Source organism: Squalius cephalus, assembly GCF_949319135.1.
Source record: "Squalius cephalus genome assembly, chromosome: 15".
NCBI classification, from domain to species: domain Eukaryota; kingdom Metazoa; phylum Chordata; class Actinopteri; order Cypriniformes; family Leuciscidae; genus Squalius; species Squalius cephalus.
Window position 1 is genome coordinate 24,089,173 of NC_137136.1, and position 20,815 is coordinate 24,109,987.

At 38.8% G+C, this 20,815-nt stretch overlaps 1 protein-coding gene across 1 annotated transcript; it reads right to left on the minus strand.

The window, feature by feature from the left end:
- Window positions 1-557: 557 nt before the first annotated feature.
- grhl2a (grainyhead-like transcription factor 2a) lies at window positions 558-18,463 on the minus strand. Its single transcript, XM_079894811.1, has 16 exons — window positions 18,155-18,463; window positions 16,781-16,967; window positions 16,604-16,662; window positions 15,896-16,241; window positions 15,697-15,755; window positions 14,682-14,838; window positions 14,473-14,584; window positions 10,936-11,030; window positions 9,016-9,174; window positions 6,856-6,940; window positions 6,082-6,218; window positions 5,869-5,906; window positions 5,179-5,261; window positions 4,976-5,061; window positions 1,180-1,244; window positions 558-1,069 (listed from the first exon to the last, which is right to left on the minus strand). Exons 1-16 carry the CDS (start codon window positions 18,169-18,171, stop codon window positions 955-957), a joined length of 1,800 nt encoding a protein of 599 aa, XP_079750937.1. The 5' UTR covers window positions 18,172-18,463; the 3' UTR covers window positions 558-954.
- Between the last annotated feature and the right edge of the window lie 2,352 nt (window positions 18,464-20,815).

A 20,815-nucleotide genomic window follows, 5' to 3' on the forward strand; every position in this document is an offset into this window, starting at 1 on the left:
AAAACATGATTAATCTTTAATAATATTTTTAATTTTAAAGGGTTAGTTCACCCAAAAATGAAAATTCTGGCATTATTTACATTCATTCCAAAACCGTAAAACTTTCGTTCATCCTCAGAACACAAATGAAGATTTGTTTTTGTTGTTGATAAAATCTGAGAGCTTTCTGTCCCTCCGTTGACAGCTACGCAACAACCACTTTCAAGGCCCACAGGGCCCTAAATTTCAATTGGTCAGTCAACAGTTTACCAAATGAATACATGTGAATGTAAAACAGTGAAGATACTCTGACTTGTTTATTCAACAGATAAAATACAACCATAAAAAATATGTACAAGGTATGTTTAAAAAACAACAACATATAACACGAAGAATATGGGTAAACTATATGCATTCAATGCAACACATATGGTGAAGAGTAGTGTATTCATGGCACTGTTGTGGATATCATGTACAACACATATGTCTTCCTTGAAGGATAAAGATCTCTTTCATGATCTTTTTTTTTTATCTCTTTTTTATTTGTTTTTATTTTTCGATGATTTTCGATGATGATACTTTTTCATCAAAGTATTGATAAAGGAAGTCAACGCATGCTAAAGTCTGGTACTTTTTTTTACGGCTGCACATTGTTGGCCTGGCCACAAGGGGGAGACAGCACAAAGAGAAAAAAAGGCATTAAACTTGACTGGCATATTATAGTGCTTTGGAAGAGCATTTTTATGTGCTGTTCATACTGTCCATCATAATGTTTATTTAAACAATTTAATATGTACCAGCAGGTCCACTGAAGTGCATTCCCAAGTCAGTGACTTCCGAAGGCGATTTCATCTTCTAATACAGATGTCATAAGAACCAAATAGGAGTGCTGATGCACAGAATGAATTGTGTGCTGCTGCTTCAGGGTCCCAATCAAGTTCTCCCAGTAGAACCATGTTATTGCGGCACAAACACTTAAATTTCAGTGAGAGTGACCCGGAAACAGTCGGCCTGATTGTCAATGGCCAGGATAAACGTGTCCTCGTTGCAGTAGTGCTGAATGATGTTGTCGTCCATGTTGACCAGGATACTAGTGGTTGAATGAGAGTGAACATTAAAACAATTCAAAACAAAACAAAAACATGTATTTTTGCTTTTTAGCACTGATAATGGATTTTGAACAGGTAAATGTTTACTCACCCTTTCTTGCTTTTCTTATAGATTTTAGTCATCTTCTCCACAGGAAGAGAATATTTGCCTGATATCTTGGGGGGGAAAAAGACCTTAAAATCAGCGACTTAAACAAAAAAACCTCTGTGAATGGCAGCTTATTTCCAACTCTGTTGTATTCAATGGAAAAGTAACCTGACCCGTTACCAAATGCAGTGTAATACCTAATAATTACTTCTTCTTCCTCTTAAAGGGCCAAAAATGAAAATTCTGTCATTAATCACCCTCATGTCGTTCCAAACGCATAAGAGTTTCGTTCATCTTCAGAACACAAATGAAGATCTTTTTGATGAAATCTGAGAGCTTTCTCTTCCTCCATTGACAGTCTACGCAACTAACACTTTGAAGCTTCAAAAAGTTCATAAAGAGATAGTAAAACTAATCCCATATGAATTTAGCAGTTTAGTCCAAGATTTTCTAAAGAGACTAGGTCACTTTATATGATACACACTGAATTTAGCCTTTTATTCACAAATAAACATTTATCAACGCACACATCAGTTGTGGTAAAGCTTCTGTAAGAACCAATGAGGTTCATTCTCGTGTTACGCAGCACGTTTGAGCTTCAGCAAGAACCAATGAGGTTCATTCTCGTGTTAAGCAGCACGTTTGAGCTTCAGCAAGAACCAATGAGGTTCATTCTCGTGTTAAGCAGCACGTTTGAGCTTCAGCAAGAACCAATGAGGTTCATTCTCGTGTTACGCAGCACGTTTGAGCTTCAGCAAGAACCAATGAGGTTCATTCTCGTGTTACGCAGCACGTTTGAGCTTCAGCAAGAACCAATGAGGTTCATTCTCGTGTTAAGCAGCACGTTTGAGCTTCAGCAAGAACCAATGAGGTTCATTCTCGTGTTACGCAGAACGTTTGAGCTTCAGCAAGAACCAATGAGGTTCATTCTCGTGTTACGCAGAACGTTTGAGCTTCAGCAAGAACCAATGAGGTTCATTCTCGTGTTAAGCAGCACGTTTGAGCTTCTGCAAGAACCAATGAGCTTCATTCTCGTGTTACGCAGCACGTTTGAGCTTCTGCAAGAACCAATGAGGTTCATTCTCGTGTTACGCAGAACGTTTGAGCTTCTGCAAGAACCAATGAGGTTCATTCTCGTGTTACGCAGCACGTTTGAGCTTCTGCAAGAACCAATGAGGTTCATTCTCGTGTTAAGCAGCACGTTTGAGCTTCTGCAAGAACCAATGAGCTTCATTCTCGTGTTACGCAGCACGTTTGAGCTTCTGCAAGAACCAATGAGGTTCATTCTCGTGTTAAGCAGCACGTTTGAGCTTCTGCAAGAACCAATGAGATTCATTCTTGTGTTACGCAGCACGTTTGAGCTTCAGCAAGAACCAATGAGGTTCATTCTCGTGTTACGCAGCACGTTTGAGCTTCAGCAAGAACCAATGAGGTTCATTCTCATGTTACACAGCACGTTTGAGCTTCAGCAAGAACCAATGAGGTTCATTCTCATGTTACACAGCACGTTTGAGCTTCAGCAAGAACCAATGAGGTTCATTCTCGTGTTACGCAACACGTTTGAGCTTCAGTAAGAACCAATGAAGTTCATTCTCGTGTTACGCAGCACGTTTGAGCTTCAGTAAGAACCAATGAAGTTCATTCTCGTGTTACGCAGCACGTTTGAGCTTCAGCAAGAACCAATGAGGTTCATTCTCGTGTTACACAGCACGTTTGAGCTTCAGCAAGAACCAACGAGGTTCATCCTCCTGTTACGCAGCACGTTTGAGCTTCAGCAAGAACCAATGAGGTTCATTCTCCTGTTACGCAGCACGTTTGAGCTTCAGCAAGAACCAATGAGGTTCATTCTCGTGTTACGCAGCACGTTTGAGCTTCAGCAAGAACCAATGAAGTTCATCCTCCTGTTACGCAGCACGTTTGAGCTTCAGCAAGAACCAATGAGGTTCATTCTCGTGTTACGCAGCACGTTTGAGCTTCAGCAAGAACCAATGAAGTTCATCCTCCTGTTACGCAGCACGTTTGAGCTTCTGCAAGAACCAATGAGATTCATTCTTGTGTTACGCAGCACGTTTGAGCTTCAGCAAGAACCAATGAGGTTCATTCTCGTGTTACGCAGCACGTTTGAGCTTCAGCAAGAACCAATGAGGTTCATTCTCATGTTACACAGCACGTTTGAGCTTCAGCAAGAACCAATGAGGTTCATTCTCATGTTACACAGCACGTTTGAGCTTCAGCAAGAACCAATGAGGTTCATTCTCGTGTTACGCAACACGTTTGAGCTTCAGTAAGAACCAATGAAGTTCATTCTCGTGTTACGCAGCACGTTTGAGCTTCAGCAAGAACCAATGAGGTTCATTCTCGTGTTACACAGCACGTTTGAGCTTCAGCAAGAACCAACGAGGTTCATCCTCCTGTTACGCAGCACGTTTGAGCTTCAGCAAGAACCAATGAGGTTCATTCTCGTGTTACGCAGCACGTTTGAGCTTCAGCAAGAACCAATGAAGTTCATCCTCCTGTTACGCAGCACGTTTGAGCTTCTGCAAGAACCAATGAGGTTCATTCTCGTGTTACACAGCACGTTTGAGCTTCAGCAAGAACCAACGAGGTTCATCCTCCTGTTACGCAGCACGTTTGAGCTTCAGCAAGAACCAACGAGGTTCATCCTCCTGTTACGCAGCACGTTTGAGCTTCAGCAAGAACCAATGAGGTTCATTCTCGTGTTACGCAGCACGTTTGAGCTTCAGCAAGAACCAATGAGGTTCATTCTCGTGTTACACAGCACGTTTGAGCTTCAGCAAGAACCAACGAGGTTCATCCTCCTGTTACGCAGCACGTTTGAGCTTCAGCAAGAACCAATGAGGTTCATTCTCGTGTTACGCAGCACGTTTGAGCTTCAGCAAGAACCAATGAAGTTCATCCTCCTGTTACGCAGCACGTTTGAGCTTCAGCAAGAACCAATGAGGTTCATTCTCGTGTTACACAGCACGTTTGAGCTTCAGCAAGAACCAACGAGGTTCATCCTCCTGTTACGCAGCACGTTTGAGCTTCAGCAAGAACCAATGAGGTTCATTCTCGTGTTACGCAGCACGTTTGAGCTTCAGCAAGAACCAATGAAGTTCATCCTCCTGTTACGCAGCACGTTTGAGCTTCAGCAAGAACCAATGAGGTTCATTCTCCTGTTACGCAGCACGTTTGAGCTTCAGCAAGAACCAATGAGGTTCATTCTCGTGTTACGCAGCACGTTTGAGCTTCAGCAAGAACCAATGAAGTTCATCCTCCTGTTACGCAGCACGTTTGAGCTTCTGCAAGAACCAATGAGGTTCATTCTCGTGTTACGCAGCACGTTTGAGCTTCTGAAAGAACCAATGAGGTTCATCCTCCTGTTACGCAGCACGTTTGAGCTTCAGCAAGAACCAATGAGGTTCATCCTCCTGTTACGCAGCACGTTTGAGCTTCAGCAAGAACCAATGAGGTTCATCCTCCTGTTACGCAGCACGTTTGAGCTTCAGCAAGAACCAATGAGGTTCATCCTCCTGTTATGCAGCACGTTTGAGCTTCAGCAAGAACCAATGAGGTTCATTCTCGTGTTACGCAGCACGTTTGAGCTTCTGCAAGAACCAATGAGGTTCAGTCTCGTGTTACGCAGTGTGTTCATTTGTGTTCCAAAGATGAACAAAAGTCCTACAGGTTTGGAACAACATGAGGCTGAGTAAATGATGACAGAATTTTCATTTTTTGGTGAACTATCCCTTTAAGAAACAAAGTGTAAATCCCATGTGCTGCGTGACACTGTACTTACTGCCTCAAGTAAACTTTTCAGTGTTGGAGACCTCAGCATCAGTGCATCAAAAACCTCATCAGATTCTCTCCTTACGTACAGTAGGACTGCAGAAACATAATGTGCAGGTATGTATATAAATGAATATCAAAAAGCATTAATATAGAAGAATGGGACATATTCTGTTGCCTTGACATGTAAATCTCACATGCAGTAATTCATACCTCTCTTGTCCTCTCTGCTGTATTTGGTGGGCGGAGAAACATCTTCCTCTGATCGATGAGCGAACGATCTTTTCATGGCCAGCCTGCATGAGAAACAGATGAATCTATAATTCTTATACTTCTGTGATGAATCCTTTCAATGTCACAATTATTACTGCAAGAAATAAATGAAGATCAATTTGAAACACACTGGATTGATTCTACTGGTCTGATGTTTGCTGAGCTCAAAGTGATGCATCATAAAATTAGATTAAAAGATGATAAATATTTTCATGTTATCGTCAAAAATTAAAAACTGGAATTAAAACTGGAACTAAAATATTTTGCCTAAATAAAATAAAAATAAAACAGTTCAGCTAAAATCAGCGATTAAGCAAACTTAGGCATCACAGCATTATAATGTACAGAATTAAAAACAGACACTCATTCAGAGAGCTGCTAAAAATTACATTTTACATTGCTATTAGTGTTTTTAAAAATAACTTTAAGTGAGAGTTAGATGACAGTAAAGGTAAATCTAAAAACAGGAAAATTAATCATGTACAGTTAAAAATGGGAAAATAAATATCCTCCACAACCCTACATTTAAAAAAAATTCTACAGATAACCAGTATGGGAAAGCCATATCTTGCATACCTAAATACCAATACAATTAGATTAAACGAGGACATTCACAGTAATCACACTGACCCATCACTCTCCATTTCTTCAACACCAAAACTGAACACCTATAAACAAAGAGAAAACATTATAGAGACTTAAAACTGCACATGCTCTACATAATAATGACAGTGCTTTCAAAATATCCTATAAGTCTCACTATGATCACCTTAATAATTACTCAGTATTCCACATCAATTCAGTACTGAAACTTTAAGAACTGCATTGATCATTCCTCCTCACCTGACCGGCTCTCTGGAGGTTGTTCAAATGGACATCGGGGATGAAGAGGACAGGCTGGGACTCCAGGTCCGTCAAAGTTTTGAAAAGTGTAATATCTGGCCTCTTTTGAGATAAAGTGGCGAAACTTCCTCTCTTACCTAAACAGGGCGAAACAAAACCAGTGACTCAAGTCAAAATCAGCAAGTTGAAACATATATATTCATGAGACACCATGGACAAAAAAGGTCATTGTCATATTCTTATTCATCACAAAATGTCTAAGTTTGCACTACAGGTTTTCACCTAATATGTGACGACTACATGAATAGTTCAGCCATGGATTAGTTGAATATGAAGAAATAGTTCTTGCCTATTGAATGGTTGTTTCAATGTAACTTCCACAGCCAATCGGTTTCACATATCCATGACTAGGGAACTTTATAACCATGACGCATCCAAACTCTGTGCGCTATATGCAAATTATTATTCTAGCCCTCCACCTCCCCAGCACCACATGCCTCTCCCTCTCTCTAACAACAGTAGCATTTTTCCGGTCATTTTATGTTCTAGAGCAGCTCAGCAACCATCGCAGCAGATCTAGTCTGCCAAGACCAAACCTACGTACATTCCATTTACATTAATAAAATGCTTTATGAACTATCCCGAGAGTTGATATGACTTAAGTGCATTTTATCCATTATCCGAGACAAAATGTATGATTCATGGATACAGCATCTAAGGATAATGGCACCATATTGTATAAATTAATGTTTGGTTGATTGACGGAACTCTCACCATCATGGCCCTGGCCGACAGTCTGACCTTTGACCTTCTTCCGGAGCTGCTTTTTCTCCTCATCCCGAATTTTTCGCTCAGCTCCCTGTACAGAAGAGAAGAGTTTGTGTGATCATACTGTTGTTGAGGGCCATCCGAGCAACAGAGGCGAGCTGGCTTTTTACCTGGTACTTTTCAAACTACCTTCAATTTTTGCGTTAAAGGGCTAAACTCACTTTGCCACTCAGTGGAGCTTAATAGTGTGTTGAATCAGTATATCCAAAGTTTTGGTTATGTAAGTGAGCTATGCTCATATTTTGATTTTAAATTGTAATTTTGGCCACCCCTGAAATGGGTCATACATTGACCATGACCTGTGCAGTTGAAGTAAATATGCTAGAAACCCCACTCATTCAAGGACATGCATTTATTGCATGGACCAAGCAATAGACGAAGTGTCTAAAATGAATGTTCACAGATCAGTGAACATATGATAAAGTTTGCCCTCTTTAACTTGTGCTGCTTTTTAACTGAATGTGCGAAGCAAACTGTTTGTGGAAATAACCCCAACATTAACAACATGAGCGTGTGGTTTATCTGTCAGTCAGATGCGTGTGAACGTAGTGTTTGTTACAGCATAACAGTAAACTCTGCACATTTCCTTTCAGAATCATTTTTGGCTGGTAGAAAGGAAAAATAAAATAAACAAGGGCCCTTACGTTATGCAGAGTAACATTTTATAACACAACTCTGCATATCATAAGGGTCAACATAAGTGAAGACACCACTATTTACTATTAAGTGAATAGAAGTTAGTTTAGGATTGGTTGGGAATATATCAAGACTGTGTATACAATAGTATTACATAATAGTTAACGTGAATTTAAAGCATTTTTAAATCTTGGGTTATGTAAATTTCTACTCATACTAATTATTTTAGTATTAAAATTAAGTGATGTAATATCACCAAAAAACTACCATGATATTACAATGTACAAAAGTATGTTTATAAATAAAATGAACCAAGATGAACAAATCCATGAAAAGTATATTAATTCATGAAACCTAGTACATGTTAACTGTGTAAATAATGTTAAAGGAGAACTCCGGTCAATTTGAACATTGAGCTAATTTTTTTGTACATTTGGAGTGCTGTCAATACAGAGAACAACGACAAAAATCGGTGTTGCCTACACCGCGTTATCCTCTTTTTAAAATTTGCACCCTGTTGACTTCAATGGGGCAAGTTTTAAACCTGCTTTTAGCCTCTTAACATCCTTGATGTGTCATTACAAGTGCACAGGTCATGTGAGTGAACGCGGGTCAATCTGACTGCAGTAGATGTGAAAGAAATGAATAAAAATGATGTTTATTTAGCCAGCGCTCATACCTGTATTTACATCCTGTTTTCGGTCAAAGTCCACAGTAATCGATTGTCGAGTTCACGCGCATTGGTTTAGTACCTATGATCATGCGCGTGAACTCGACAATCGACTACTATGGACTTCGACCGAAAACAGGATGTAAATACAGGTATGAGCGCTGGCTGAATAAACATCATTTTTATCCATTTCTTTCACATCTACTGCAGTCAGATTGACCCGCGTTCACTCCGAAGGAATCACTCACATGACCTGTGCACTTGTAATGACACATCAAGGATGTTAAGAGGCTAAAAGCAGGTTTAAAACTTGCCCCATTGAAGTCAACAGGGTGCAAATTTTAAAAAGAGGATAACGCGGTGTAGGCAACACCGATTTTTGTCGTTGTACACTGTATTGACAGCACTCCAAATGTACAAAAAAATGAGCTCAATGTTAAAATTGACCGGAGTTCTCCTTTAACAATAAAGCGTTTGGAATCACAAAGTCATAATTCCTCATTATACACTCAAAAGCCCACCACTTTTGGAGTAGCGATTCCCGCCACTTTAGGAAAAGACAGTAGAAAGAGATTGAAAAAATGTACAAATAGAAATGAAATCTACTTAATACTCCTCCACTACACACTACATGTTAGTCACGTAATTACAGCCACTCCAGGAAATGACAATGGCAAACACAGGAAATTACCACTGTAACTGTAGGTACTTTTGTATAACTTGTGCAAATAAAACGACTGCGGTCTGTGACTCAAATGCAGGTATATGACTGACAACAGTCACACTGACGCATCACCAACCTTGTCACAGAAGACCTTTATCTGCGAGTACGCTCTGTGGATGGGTCTGTTGCTCCTGTTATTATAACTGTAGGTGTCGATCTGGATCATAAGCGGAAGACCTTTGACTCCCTTCTGTGAGGAGAAATCCGTGCTCAGGCAGTTCACCGTAATGAAAACCTGAAAGAAAAAAAAGAAGAAGAAGATGAGATACATGCAAAAATCAGCTTGACAAAACATGCATCTCTGAGCTTGGAAAATGTCAAGTATGGTCAGGCAATCATGTCGCATAACCTTATGAGAGGAGAGCCAGGGGGAAGTTTTTCCACACCAAGCTGCTCAACTGTAAGGGGAATGTTTGCGTTTTTCCGTTTAAAAACTAGAAAAGTGGAATTTAAGTTCATATGGAACTTGTTTTTGCGTTTCAAAACTAGAAAACAACATAGTGAGGGGCCATTCCATTATTTTCTATGTAAATATGCTAGATGGACATCTTATTGTTATGTTCCCATCTTGTGTTTAAAAATGCAGCAGAAACGTGTCTTGAGACATTGAATTTTTCCCCATTTTTGTGTTCCACTGCATGTTTTTAAAACTTATTTTGAAGTGCTGGTCAATATGACCACCTTGCACATTTACAAAAAATGCATTTTTAACTTTTTAACTTAACACAGCATTCGTACTTATAAAAGCTGTAAAGACGAGCTGCAACGGTCCAGGACTAGCGCCATTGGTTCAACCAATGGCATCATTTTAGGGGGCGGCACTATCGGTTTGGCCAATGGCAGACATAGGTTCTGGGAAACATGTGAAATGTGGTGAAATGACACACCTCAGCTTCACACTTTAATTAATAGACTCGTCCTGAATAAAAAGCTATTTCGAGATTGCTTCCCAGACTTTAGAAAAATGTAAATCTTTTAACACTAGTCTATCTTTCATCTAAAAAATCTAGCTTCTTTGCAGAGAAAAACTTCTATCAGTTGTGACCTTTATTATGGAATAATCAATCTTCTCCGCTGAATATTAAATCTTCAAATAAAATCTCTAAATTGCGACTTTAAACAAAACCGCATAACCACTCATCCAGTGTGTGCCCGTCAGTGGTTTATTCAAATAGTAAGCAAAACAAAATTGATTTGAAATATTCCCAACTGTAACCTGTTTTATGCCAATACATCAAGAGACACTGGAAAAACGACTGTTGAAAGATGAAAGCTAGCGAATCTTTCAGCCCGAGGTGAAAATAGTTTCCCACTGACGGTCTCCCGTTCTTTCATGTCTGTGCCTGTAGCTGTTGTTTTAATAGAGGAGCTTGTTGTTCAATGTTATGAGAACCACTTGCTTTCTCAGGGCCACATGATCAGTTCTGACAAGAATCCGTTAGCAAACGCTTACACGGATAAATCTCTCTAGAGCCCACAGTCTTTCTGTGTGAATGTGCGTGTGGGAGCATGCGAGCAAATATCACTGAAATCTTAACACCCTTCTACACTATCAAATCACCATCAGTTGGATAATTTAAAGCATGTAAATGTTTATATTTTTGCAAACTTATCAATTTTCAGAAAATGCCGGATCTTCACACATTATCTGAATTAGGAAACTTACAGAAACCATTTTCCCAAAGATTAGGGCTTCTTCTATTAAATCTTCCACTGGCTATTACAATTACAGTATAAGGCTACTTCAAAAGCCCAATTTTAAAAGGCAAATATTGACCATGAGCACACAGGGATGACCTCCACCCTTAAGAGTGCACTTAAAGTAAGCTTGTTAAGCTCTGGAACTAAGAAGGAAAAAGCCTCCTGACAGTGAATAGGATGCTGCAGGGAAGAGGAGGAGAAGGCTGAGCGGCTGTTAGCAAACACCTTCAGCTTGACCCACGCACAGCAAACTTAACATCCAGGTAAAGACTGAGAATCAAAACTGAAGACTCACCTTTGCCTCTTCATTGACATCCCAGGTGAAGGACACAGCATTGTATGCGATTTCCTCAATGTTGCCAATGGTGTTAAAGCTCTCTTTGTAGTCAGCTGAGGGGTGAAAGACGAGTAGTGAAAAGATAATATTAGCTATATTTTTATCATTTGGATTTGTAATCTTTCTTTAATATAATTTCTTTAAGACCTTGACAGTGTACAATAGGGTTCAACACTATATTGGGGACACTTAATATAAAACAATATTATTGATCTGCCTGCGCTGACAGACACCATTATATTATCACTGTAAAGCTGCTTTGAAACAATCTGTATGGTATAAAGCGCTTTATAAATAAAGGTGACTTGACTTCAAATGTCTAAGAAAAAAGATTCTTATTTAGATAAATTAAATAAATTTAACAGAATACTTTAAAATAAAAATAAAAATTGATATATTAAATATATTTTTTTCAAAGAAAGGTGGGATTCAAGATCTTATTTCAATGAACAAAACAAACTGAACCTAATAAATGCATCCAATTAAATTTAGATAAATAATATAAAAACTTTTATTTTGAAATGTCTGAGGCTACATGGTAAATCTGGGATCTTATTTGTACAAATACATCAAAATGACTAAAATAAGTATAGTATAAAATAGATTTATCTAATTATATTTAGATAATTAAAATTAAATTAAATTATTTTATTTTTTAAAAACAAGAAATTTCATGATTCATGACATTATTTATATTATTAACAAGTGTTATTCTACAACATTAAGTCTCTAACCAAGGTCGTTACCATTTGAACAACTTTGTGCAAAAGTCCAGTTCATTGAAGCACGAGCTCAAATCATGCTGGAGAACGTGATCATCAGGTTTTACCAGCTTGAGTGCTGTTCGTATTAAAACAAAAGGTGGACAATACCAAATCTTTTGCACCCCACTGTATTTTCAAACAACATGAAGAAGACCAGATAAATGTGGGAAAGCATTTTCATGTTTTGCCCTGAGTAAAATATGAATATGCAAAGCTGCAAACAAATTTGAGCACTTCAGGTTAAATTCAGAGTCATTTAAAGATTCAAAAGAAGAAGAAAAAAAACAACCCACAGCGAGACGAATTTTGACCTCAGATGCGGGCGTTATATTACACGCTTCACGGCTATGATATGGTACCTGCCTGCTGTGTAAATATAACTCCGCTTAAATGTATGGCAGATGTTACTCAAGCCTTCCGTTTACAAAAGAGCAGGACCCTTTCCCAAGCTCCCGTTTGTCTGAGGATTCGACTCCCCCCTCCGAAACGGTTAACGCTCCTATTCAAATCCTGATCTTCAGCCTCAGGCACTATGAAAAATCCCTGGATACTGTTATTCAAATCAGGACAACATCGGGATCAGCAGATCGGGTTTCTTTCTTCCAAAATCATGCCCAAACCACGTCAGGTTGCCAGCTGCCACGGAGAAGACCATCACAGTGACCCCCAGGTGTCAAAAAAAGAAAAAAACTTCCTTTAACCCGACCCCCCATTGTCCTTATGCTTCCCAACTGGGAGTTATGATGGAATACTTTGCCCTAAGCATTGTGCTAAAGTTGCAGACCCTTTTTTAGGATACACCTTAAATAAAGTGAATGAAGAACTGGGAAGAAAAAAAGATGAACAAAAGGAGGGGACTCCAGTTATCTGGTATCTCAGTGATACAGACACGGAGAATAAAAGAGAAAAAAAGAAAGGCCTATAATGATGCACACGTAGAGTTACACGTACAAAGACACACCCCGAAACACTGGGCAGGTGTCATTCTTAAGGTACGGTCACATTTACCATTGTTCTACCAATTATTGCATGTGAAATCCAGTCATTTTAATAGGAATCCACACTATTGGGAATTTTGCACACTGCAAAATAATATTTTCTTCCTCAGTACTTCTGTCTTGTTTCAGTACAAATATCTGAACATCCTTAAATCAAGTTGAGAAGCAAAATTACTTAAAGGGACAGTTCACCCTAAAAATGTAATTCTGTCATAATTTACTCACCCTCATGTTGTTCAAAACCTGTATGAGTTTCTTTCTTCTGTTGAACACAAATTAAGATATTGTGAAGAATGTTGGTAAACATTGACTTCCATAGTAGGGAAAAATTATAATCTTTAAGTCCAATGGCTACAGTCAACTGTCTACTATCCCTTTAAGATATTAAGTCTTGTTTTCCAAATTTAGTGACTTTATGTTTAAACCAGAAAAAAATCTGCTAATGGGGTAAGCAAATTAAACTCAATTTAAAGGGAAAATAACTTTATTTTTCTTACCCCCTTGGCAGATATTTTTTCTTGTTTAAAGCATAGTCACTTCATTTTGATATATTTTTCAGACAACAAGACTATTATCTTCAGTCATTTTTTTCTCAAGTAATTGTATCTTGATTTAAGAATGTTTAGATATTTGTACTGGACAAAAATACTGAGGCAGAAAATCATTTTTTGCAGTGCGTGAGGGCGAAAGGTTTCACTCTGGGTTCAAGGTGGTCTCGCAGATTCATCGTGATTCTTGGTTTGAAAGTGACTTCTGTGTGAGCTGTGCTTCACACACTGCACTATTGACAATGGACATTTTTTGGCCGCAAAATTTGCCAAAAACGTGTATGTTCAAAGTGCCCCTATTATGCTTTTACCATTCATGTAGTGTGTTATATATATATATATATTTATGTTTGTGAATGTAAAAGGTCTGCAAAGTTTCAATGATCAAAGTGCACGACAAATGAAGTTATTGTCTGCTAAAAGAAACTGAACTGCCTGAACTGCCTGAACTGAACTGAACTGAACTGCCCGAAACGAGTCGTCAGTAATTCCAGTCTTGCATGAACCTACATAGGATTGTACTGTAGCTAATTTGCATAATGCCAGCCTGGTTTTCATTGGCTGCCTGCGATCATCATCAACTTTGAGCCTCAAACACTGTAGTTGTAGCTGAAACTGGAAGAGTTTGGTTAGTGTTGTTGACATGCCAAAATGAGGCAAGCAAATCCACTTTGCAGGCACTTCCAAAGGACGAGGGCTGGAATTGATACGGTAAAATCAATCACAAGACTGGGCCATCTGACCAATCAGAGCGGAGTAGGCTCTCAGAAAGGAGGAGTTTAGAGAGACTGAATCCTTTAATGAACCGTTTTAGACACTGTGAGCAAAGAGCTGATGCTGCAATGTTATGAGAAAATGTGTGTTTTTTGATCTTGGATGCATGTAAACCAGGGGTGTCCAAACTCAGTCCTGAGGGCCGCTGTCCTGCAGAGTTTAGCTCCAACTAACCCTTAACACTCCTGTCTGGAAGTTTCTAGTATGCCTAGTGAGACCCTCGTTAGCTGGTTCAGGTGTGTTTAATTGGGGTTGGAGCTGAACTTTGCAGGACAGTGGCCCACCAGGAGCAAGATTCAACACCTCTAATGTAAACAGTGTCCTCCAAAACAAAATTAGGAACCTTTAAAATAGCACTTTTAGGGGCACTTTAAGACATAAGTAAAAGATCTACATGAAGCAGAATCTCACCTATGTCAAGGACTCTCTGTTTGGCCGTGTGCTGACGGCTGTGCCAGTAGTTCCAGTGTTTGAGCTGCTCATCTCGACACTTATCCTGTCCAAACACCACCATCACTACACTCTGAGAGAGACAAGAGTTGCATTACAATGTTTCTGGTCCTTCATATCAAATATGCTGCAGGGTTAAGAGTGCTCGTCTTGGTAACAGCTGAACTCACCCGCACTTTACTGATGGGGTGACGAAGGCCCTTGTTGGCCCCGGTCTCACTGAGAGTGATGCCGTAGAACTGGCCTTTGTTCAGGTAGATCATGGGTCCCTCGCCTGCCTTCTCACGGGCCGAACGACTCGCCTCTATATTGTACTGGAACATGTCTCTATAGGAGAGGATAGGAACCATTTTGTGTGAATGGATTTTTTTTTTTGTCTATATTTGACAACAAAGATTTTGGCACAAGTTCATATGCTATATGGTTCATATTCTTCATTAAGAAAAGTAACTTTTTTTAAATGATCGTTTATAGGTATGGGTCTGATTAGTATAAATGTCAATATATTTATGTTAATAGATCATATACAAATGATCATTGAACCTTCTATTTTCCATTTTCCATGACATTTGCATCTTTTTGTACATAGTAGGCTTATCAATTAATCTTGATTAATCACATCTAACATAAAAGTTTTTGTTTACATAATATATGTGTTTACATAATATGTGTGTGTAGTGTGTTATATATATATAAACATAATACATATACACACATATATTATGTAAAACAAACTTTTACGTAAGATGCGATTAATCAAGATTAATTGATTTGACAGCAATAAAAGTGATAAAATTTGCATTAAATTGATATTTTTGACTTTTACATTGTTACAATGTTATGTTGTTGCAACATTTTATTGCAAATAAATGTTCTTTTGAACTTTCTAATCATCAAAAAAATCCTGAAAAAAGTGTCACAATACTATTAAGCAGCACAACTATTTTCAACATTGAAAATAACAAGAAATGTTTCATCTTTGCATCACAGGAATACATTACATTTTAAAGTATATTCAAATAGAAACAGTTATTTTTAAATTGCATTAATATTTCACAATATTTCTGTACTTTAATTCAATAAATGCATCCTTGGTGAGCAAAAGAAAACATTTTAAAAAAAATCTTACAGACCCCCAATTTTTGAATGGTAGTGTAAATAAAGATTAAGGGTTGCTGTACTTACACCCCTGGACGTGCCTGGCCGAAATGTTCAGCCCCTACTGTGGTGGGCGCTCTGTACTTCTGAAAAACAGTATATGACAGACGTGTGAACGTACAGAAGAAACAAATTGTTCTAAACTGCATTACATATTATCGCGGAGATGTGCAATGTCCTGTAACTACCATTACCAGTGATAGTCCTAAACTAGCAGAAAGCTCACCATAGTCTCTTCAGGGTAGGAGTCCTCATAGGTGCTACTATCTGGTGTACTACACTGTTCATCCTTCGCGTATCCGTCGTGGCTGGCGCTCGCTGAGTCCTGTAAAGAATGGTAGTGCATGCGCTGATACTGAACCCCTTGCTGCTGGTGATGGTTGGAGAATGACTGAGCATAAACCTCAGCCTTCACAGTGGCCACAACACCCTCCTCAACCGGCATAGTATCGTACAGGTCTTGTTTACTTTCTGCACTGTGCATGTCCGTATTCAAGGACAGGTTGACTGGAAGTGACTTCAGGACATGAATACGATTCTCTGTGGACTCAAAACCATCTTGACCGATCCGACTGAAAGAAAGAAGTCAGAAATCAAAGGGGTTAGTTCAAATTAATCCAGTCGGAACATGGACTTTTTTTTAAAATAAAGAATTAAATTAAAGGCCTAAAATGAAGAAATATTTAAGATTCTAAAAACAAAATGCAAGTAAATTATTGACTTGCTACTATCAAAGCCCAACTCATGCTGGATAACAAGGATAAATCTTTCACTCAAATTGTTACGTTAATAATAATTCAATTCACATTTATTTTTTATAAATGGGAGTTCATCAGGGTTCTATTCGTGGCCCTCTTCCTTTTTCCTTTTAGGTAATGTGATAAAAGAACCACTTGATCAAAGCAAGCTTTAACAAATTGTGTGATTGACTGACCTCTTTTCATGATCTTCTGGAAGTCTGGGTACTGGTAAGAGCCTCTTCTCTTTAGGAACCTAAAGGGAAAAGAGATGAGTATAATAACTTCCTGACACAATGTCTTCAAATATTTACACCCCTAACCGACACATTCATTTCCTTCTTAACTGTAGTGTGTTACAGATGACCTCTGACCTTATAGTAATCATAAAGGATTCCCAGGGCGGCCACACTATCCTCATCTCCATTAATGCTCATCATGGCCTTGGTGGCAGCGGTCAGTGGATTCTCCAAGTAAGATTTCCACGCCTCATCTTCACTCGTGAAGGCACGGCGTGCTGGAATGCTCATCTCATTAGGGACCACAACCACCAGACGCTTACTGTAAAATACAGGCACGCTATTTTAAAAAGAGGGCACATAAAAGGGTCTAGGTACGAGTATGATGAGATATATATATATATATATACACACACACACACAAGATTGAAGATATACATTTACATATGCATCAAACAATCTGAAGCATAGACAACAGGATTGATCCCAATAATACCACCTCTCTCTATACCTTAGGGTTCATTAATTTTACAAAGAGCTGGAGCATACAACTGAAATTCCCAGAACTATCCTTTTACATTTTCCACACAACTGCTTTTTTTTCTGTGGGACAATGGACTATATCCTGCTGGATATTGATACTACAGTGAGGAAGGGTTGCATGGGAGGGGCTGTACAAGGATGTTAGCTAATATAAGTCACCTGCCCAGGCCCACCGTTATAGTTGTTCTACAGCAAACAAACATAAACAGGAGAGGAAAAGGAAAAGAAAAACCATCAATTTGACACTTGTTCTTTCATTTACATTTACATTTACATTTATTCATTTAGCTGACGCTTTTATCCAAAGCGACTTACAATTGCTATATATATGTCAGAGGTCGCACGCCTCTGGAGCAACTAGGGGTTAAGTGTCTTGCTCAGGGACACATTGGGTGTCGCACAGTGGATTCGAACCCCGGTCTCTCACACCAAAGGCATGTGTCTTATCCATTGCGCCACACCACCACCACTCTTTCTTGTTACAGTGTGTATAGTTTGGAACCCCTTACACTGGTAATCATCTAAATACGTATATAAAAACAAATATTTATTAATTAATTAAACACATTAATAATAATAATAATAATTCAGTTCACATGAATTTGTATAGCACGTTTCACAATACATATTGTTTCAAAGCAGCTTTACAGAAAATTTAGAGTGATCTGTTATCAGATATAATAATAATAATCATCATAAAATACAGTGGGAGTTCCTCAGGGTTCTATTCGTGGGCCTCTTCCTTTTTCCTTTTAGGTTACCTTTAGATAATGTAATAAAAGAACCACTTGTCAAAGCAAGCTTTGGCAAATTTACTTTTAACAAAACAACCTGCCACGATAACGTGACGTCACATGAAAATACAACACATCATGAAATTCCCAAGTCTAAAAACTTGTTGCTAAATAATTTAATTAAGTTTGCAATTTCTTATAGATAGCATTAGTGTTTACATTGGTGACTTACTTCTCCTCCTGAGCCATGTGCAGTGCGGGGCTTCCACAGTGAAACTGGACTTTCAGGTCGGTGAAGATGCGGCAGGTGAGTCGCAGGGAACGGCTGAAAGAAAACTCGGACTACAGGTCAAACAACTTCTCGTATCCGAATCTCATTACAGCATCCTCCGTCTGTTCCGCACAAAGGTGAACAGCCAAACATTCAGGATCAAGCGGTAAATTGTGTTAATTCTGGCAAGTTTCAAGGTGACTGTTATTGTGAGCAAGCAAAGGTGCGCTCTCGTTACCTGGAGGAGGAGACGAGCCAGCTAATCACCACGCAGCGGCTTTGATTCGGACACGGTGATTGGCTGAAAAGTAGAAAGAAGGCGTGGCCTACCTGCACGTTACACTGTTAAAAACATGCATCTGAAATAGATAATTATTCAGTTCGTGGGAATTTTTCATTAATTGCGCAATGACAAATCACTCGATAGGCGTTTTTATGTAAAAATGTATAAATGTTGGCTAAACCTCTAGTAAATAACCTATAATACGCTTTGTTTATAGAATTAAAAAAAAAAAAAAAGAGATGAATGATTGGAGAAGCTCAGCAAGGAGCGAGATTTTTAGGTCTGTACTTCCTACATAATATTGACAGATGGCAGAGTTGTCTGTATTTAACCAACTGAGTATAATGAAATATGACTTCTGTTTCCATTGAGCTGTTCTTGTTGGGAAAGGGGAATGTTTGTTCACGTTTAGGCCTCTGTCTGAGCTTATACAAATACAGCTATTGTTGACCAGAGCAGACTGATATTTGTTTGTTAGGGTTGCAAATAAAAGTGTCTGTTAGACTAACAGGTGTGGCTCTGTTTTAAAGTAGTTTTTCTTAAGGGGGGGGGGGGGGGGGGGGGTGTTTAAAAAAAACCTTTTTTTACTTAAAGAAACTCAGTCGTCATCATTTTTGTGCGATTGTGTACGTGACAGATCAGATGAGCAGGCTTCAACAAGACTAGAAGTGAGGTGAAATCTACTAATGACCCACTGTCATGGGAACCGAAACTGACTCCTCAGTGCAGAACAATATTTCACAATTTTCACCAACATGAACACATTTAGAGAGAGAGGCATGAACAAATACATTTATTATCAGTCTGTTTTTCATTGTTTTGAATTGCCTTTTTTTTTTTTTTGCCATTTAATTAGCTTATTTTTTATAAAACATCCTTATCACACTTCATGGGACATTTCACAGGAGGTGTGGCATGCCTGAAAAGAAAAATAACCTGTTTTGACCTGGAGAAACGCTTCAGCTTCTTCCTGTCTGACAGGTAACGATTCTGCTTTGTTAGCAAAATGTGACAGTAGTTTATACATCACAAACACACACACTGAATCGACACATTTTACCAGTCGCACCAGTCCAGTAAAGGACAGAGACTTCTGGAGAGAGTTGTCTTCTGAAAACTTTATATGCAGTAGGCTATCCTCATATTGTGTGTCTGTTAATTGTTAGATAATTCAAATGAAGAAAATCTTTCTCACGCACCACCTTTTTAATGCTTTGTCACTTGCATACAACATATTAAATTCAATTTGATGGGAAAATATCAGCGAGCAATTCAGGACTAACCCCGCTGACTCACATGATTCACATGATGTCATCTCCAGCCTGAGCATGGGAACAAGGCCCGCCCCAATCTACAGAAACCAGATAGTTTACAACAGCACACTCGTGCCTCCTGAAAATACAAAACCATTTAACATGGTACTGTTCTCTATCAATCTCTCACTCCATGTGGAAAAAAGTTCATGCCAAAGGCACGTTTTTTATATTTTTCACCGTATACTGTGCAAAAGTCTTAGGCACGTTAGTATTTTCACCCAAAAAATGCCAGTTATTTTGCTGTAGTGTTTCAGTAGGAAACATCAGTTTACATTTCCAAACATTCTTTTGGGGTTTTTGTATGTACCATCATCGCCTCCATCTGGGATTACATGAAGAAACAGAAAAAACTGAGACAGACTAAATCCAGAAGAACTGCGGCAACGTCTCCAAGACGCTTGAAGAAACCGACCTTCAAAGCTGTGCAAGTTGTTTTAAACGCAAAGGGTGGTCACACCAAATACTGATAGTTAGCTAAGTAGATCCCCACTTTACAGCATTTTTACACAACTGCCTAAAACTCTTCACTGCTTTGCAGGAAGATTTCATCAAGCGTCTTGGAGACGATGCCACAGCTCTTCTGGATTTGCCTTGCCTTATTCATACCCCGCATAAAGAACACTTCCCTTTCACCTTAATATATGGTGGTGGGTAAAGCGGAAATTTCAGATTTGATTCATCACCCATCTAATCTTCCAGCTCTGCAAAGACAGTGATATAGAGTAGCAGCGAGAGTCTCAGACGTGTGTAATGTCTCCTCACTGAAGCCCCTGGGGCTGGGCAGGACGTCTCAACGGCACTCACAACATTGGGAAGAATAAAAGACTTTCAAAAGTGATGGAATTTGAAATGCGTGTCAAACAAAATAAGTGTTAAGTCAATGCTATTTTTGGAGAGGACAGTTTTATAGAAACAAACGGAACACCAATATCTAGTCACTTAAATTAACGAATATTTTAGAATGCGTAACTATACAAAATCAAGTGTTTACAATCATTAGTGTTTAGATTTTATTAAATAAAC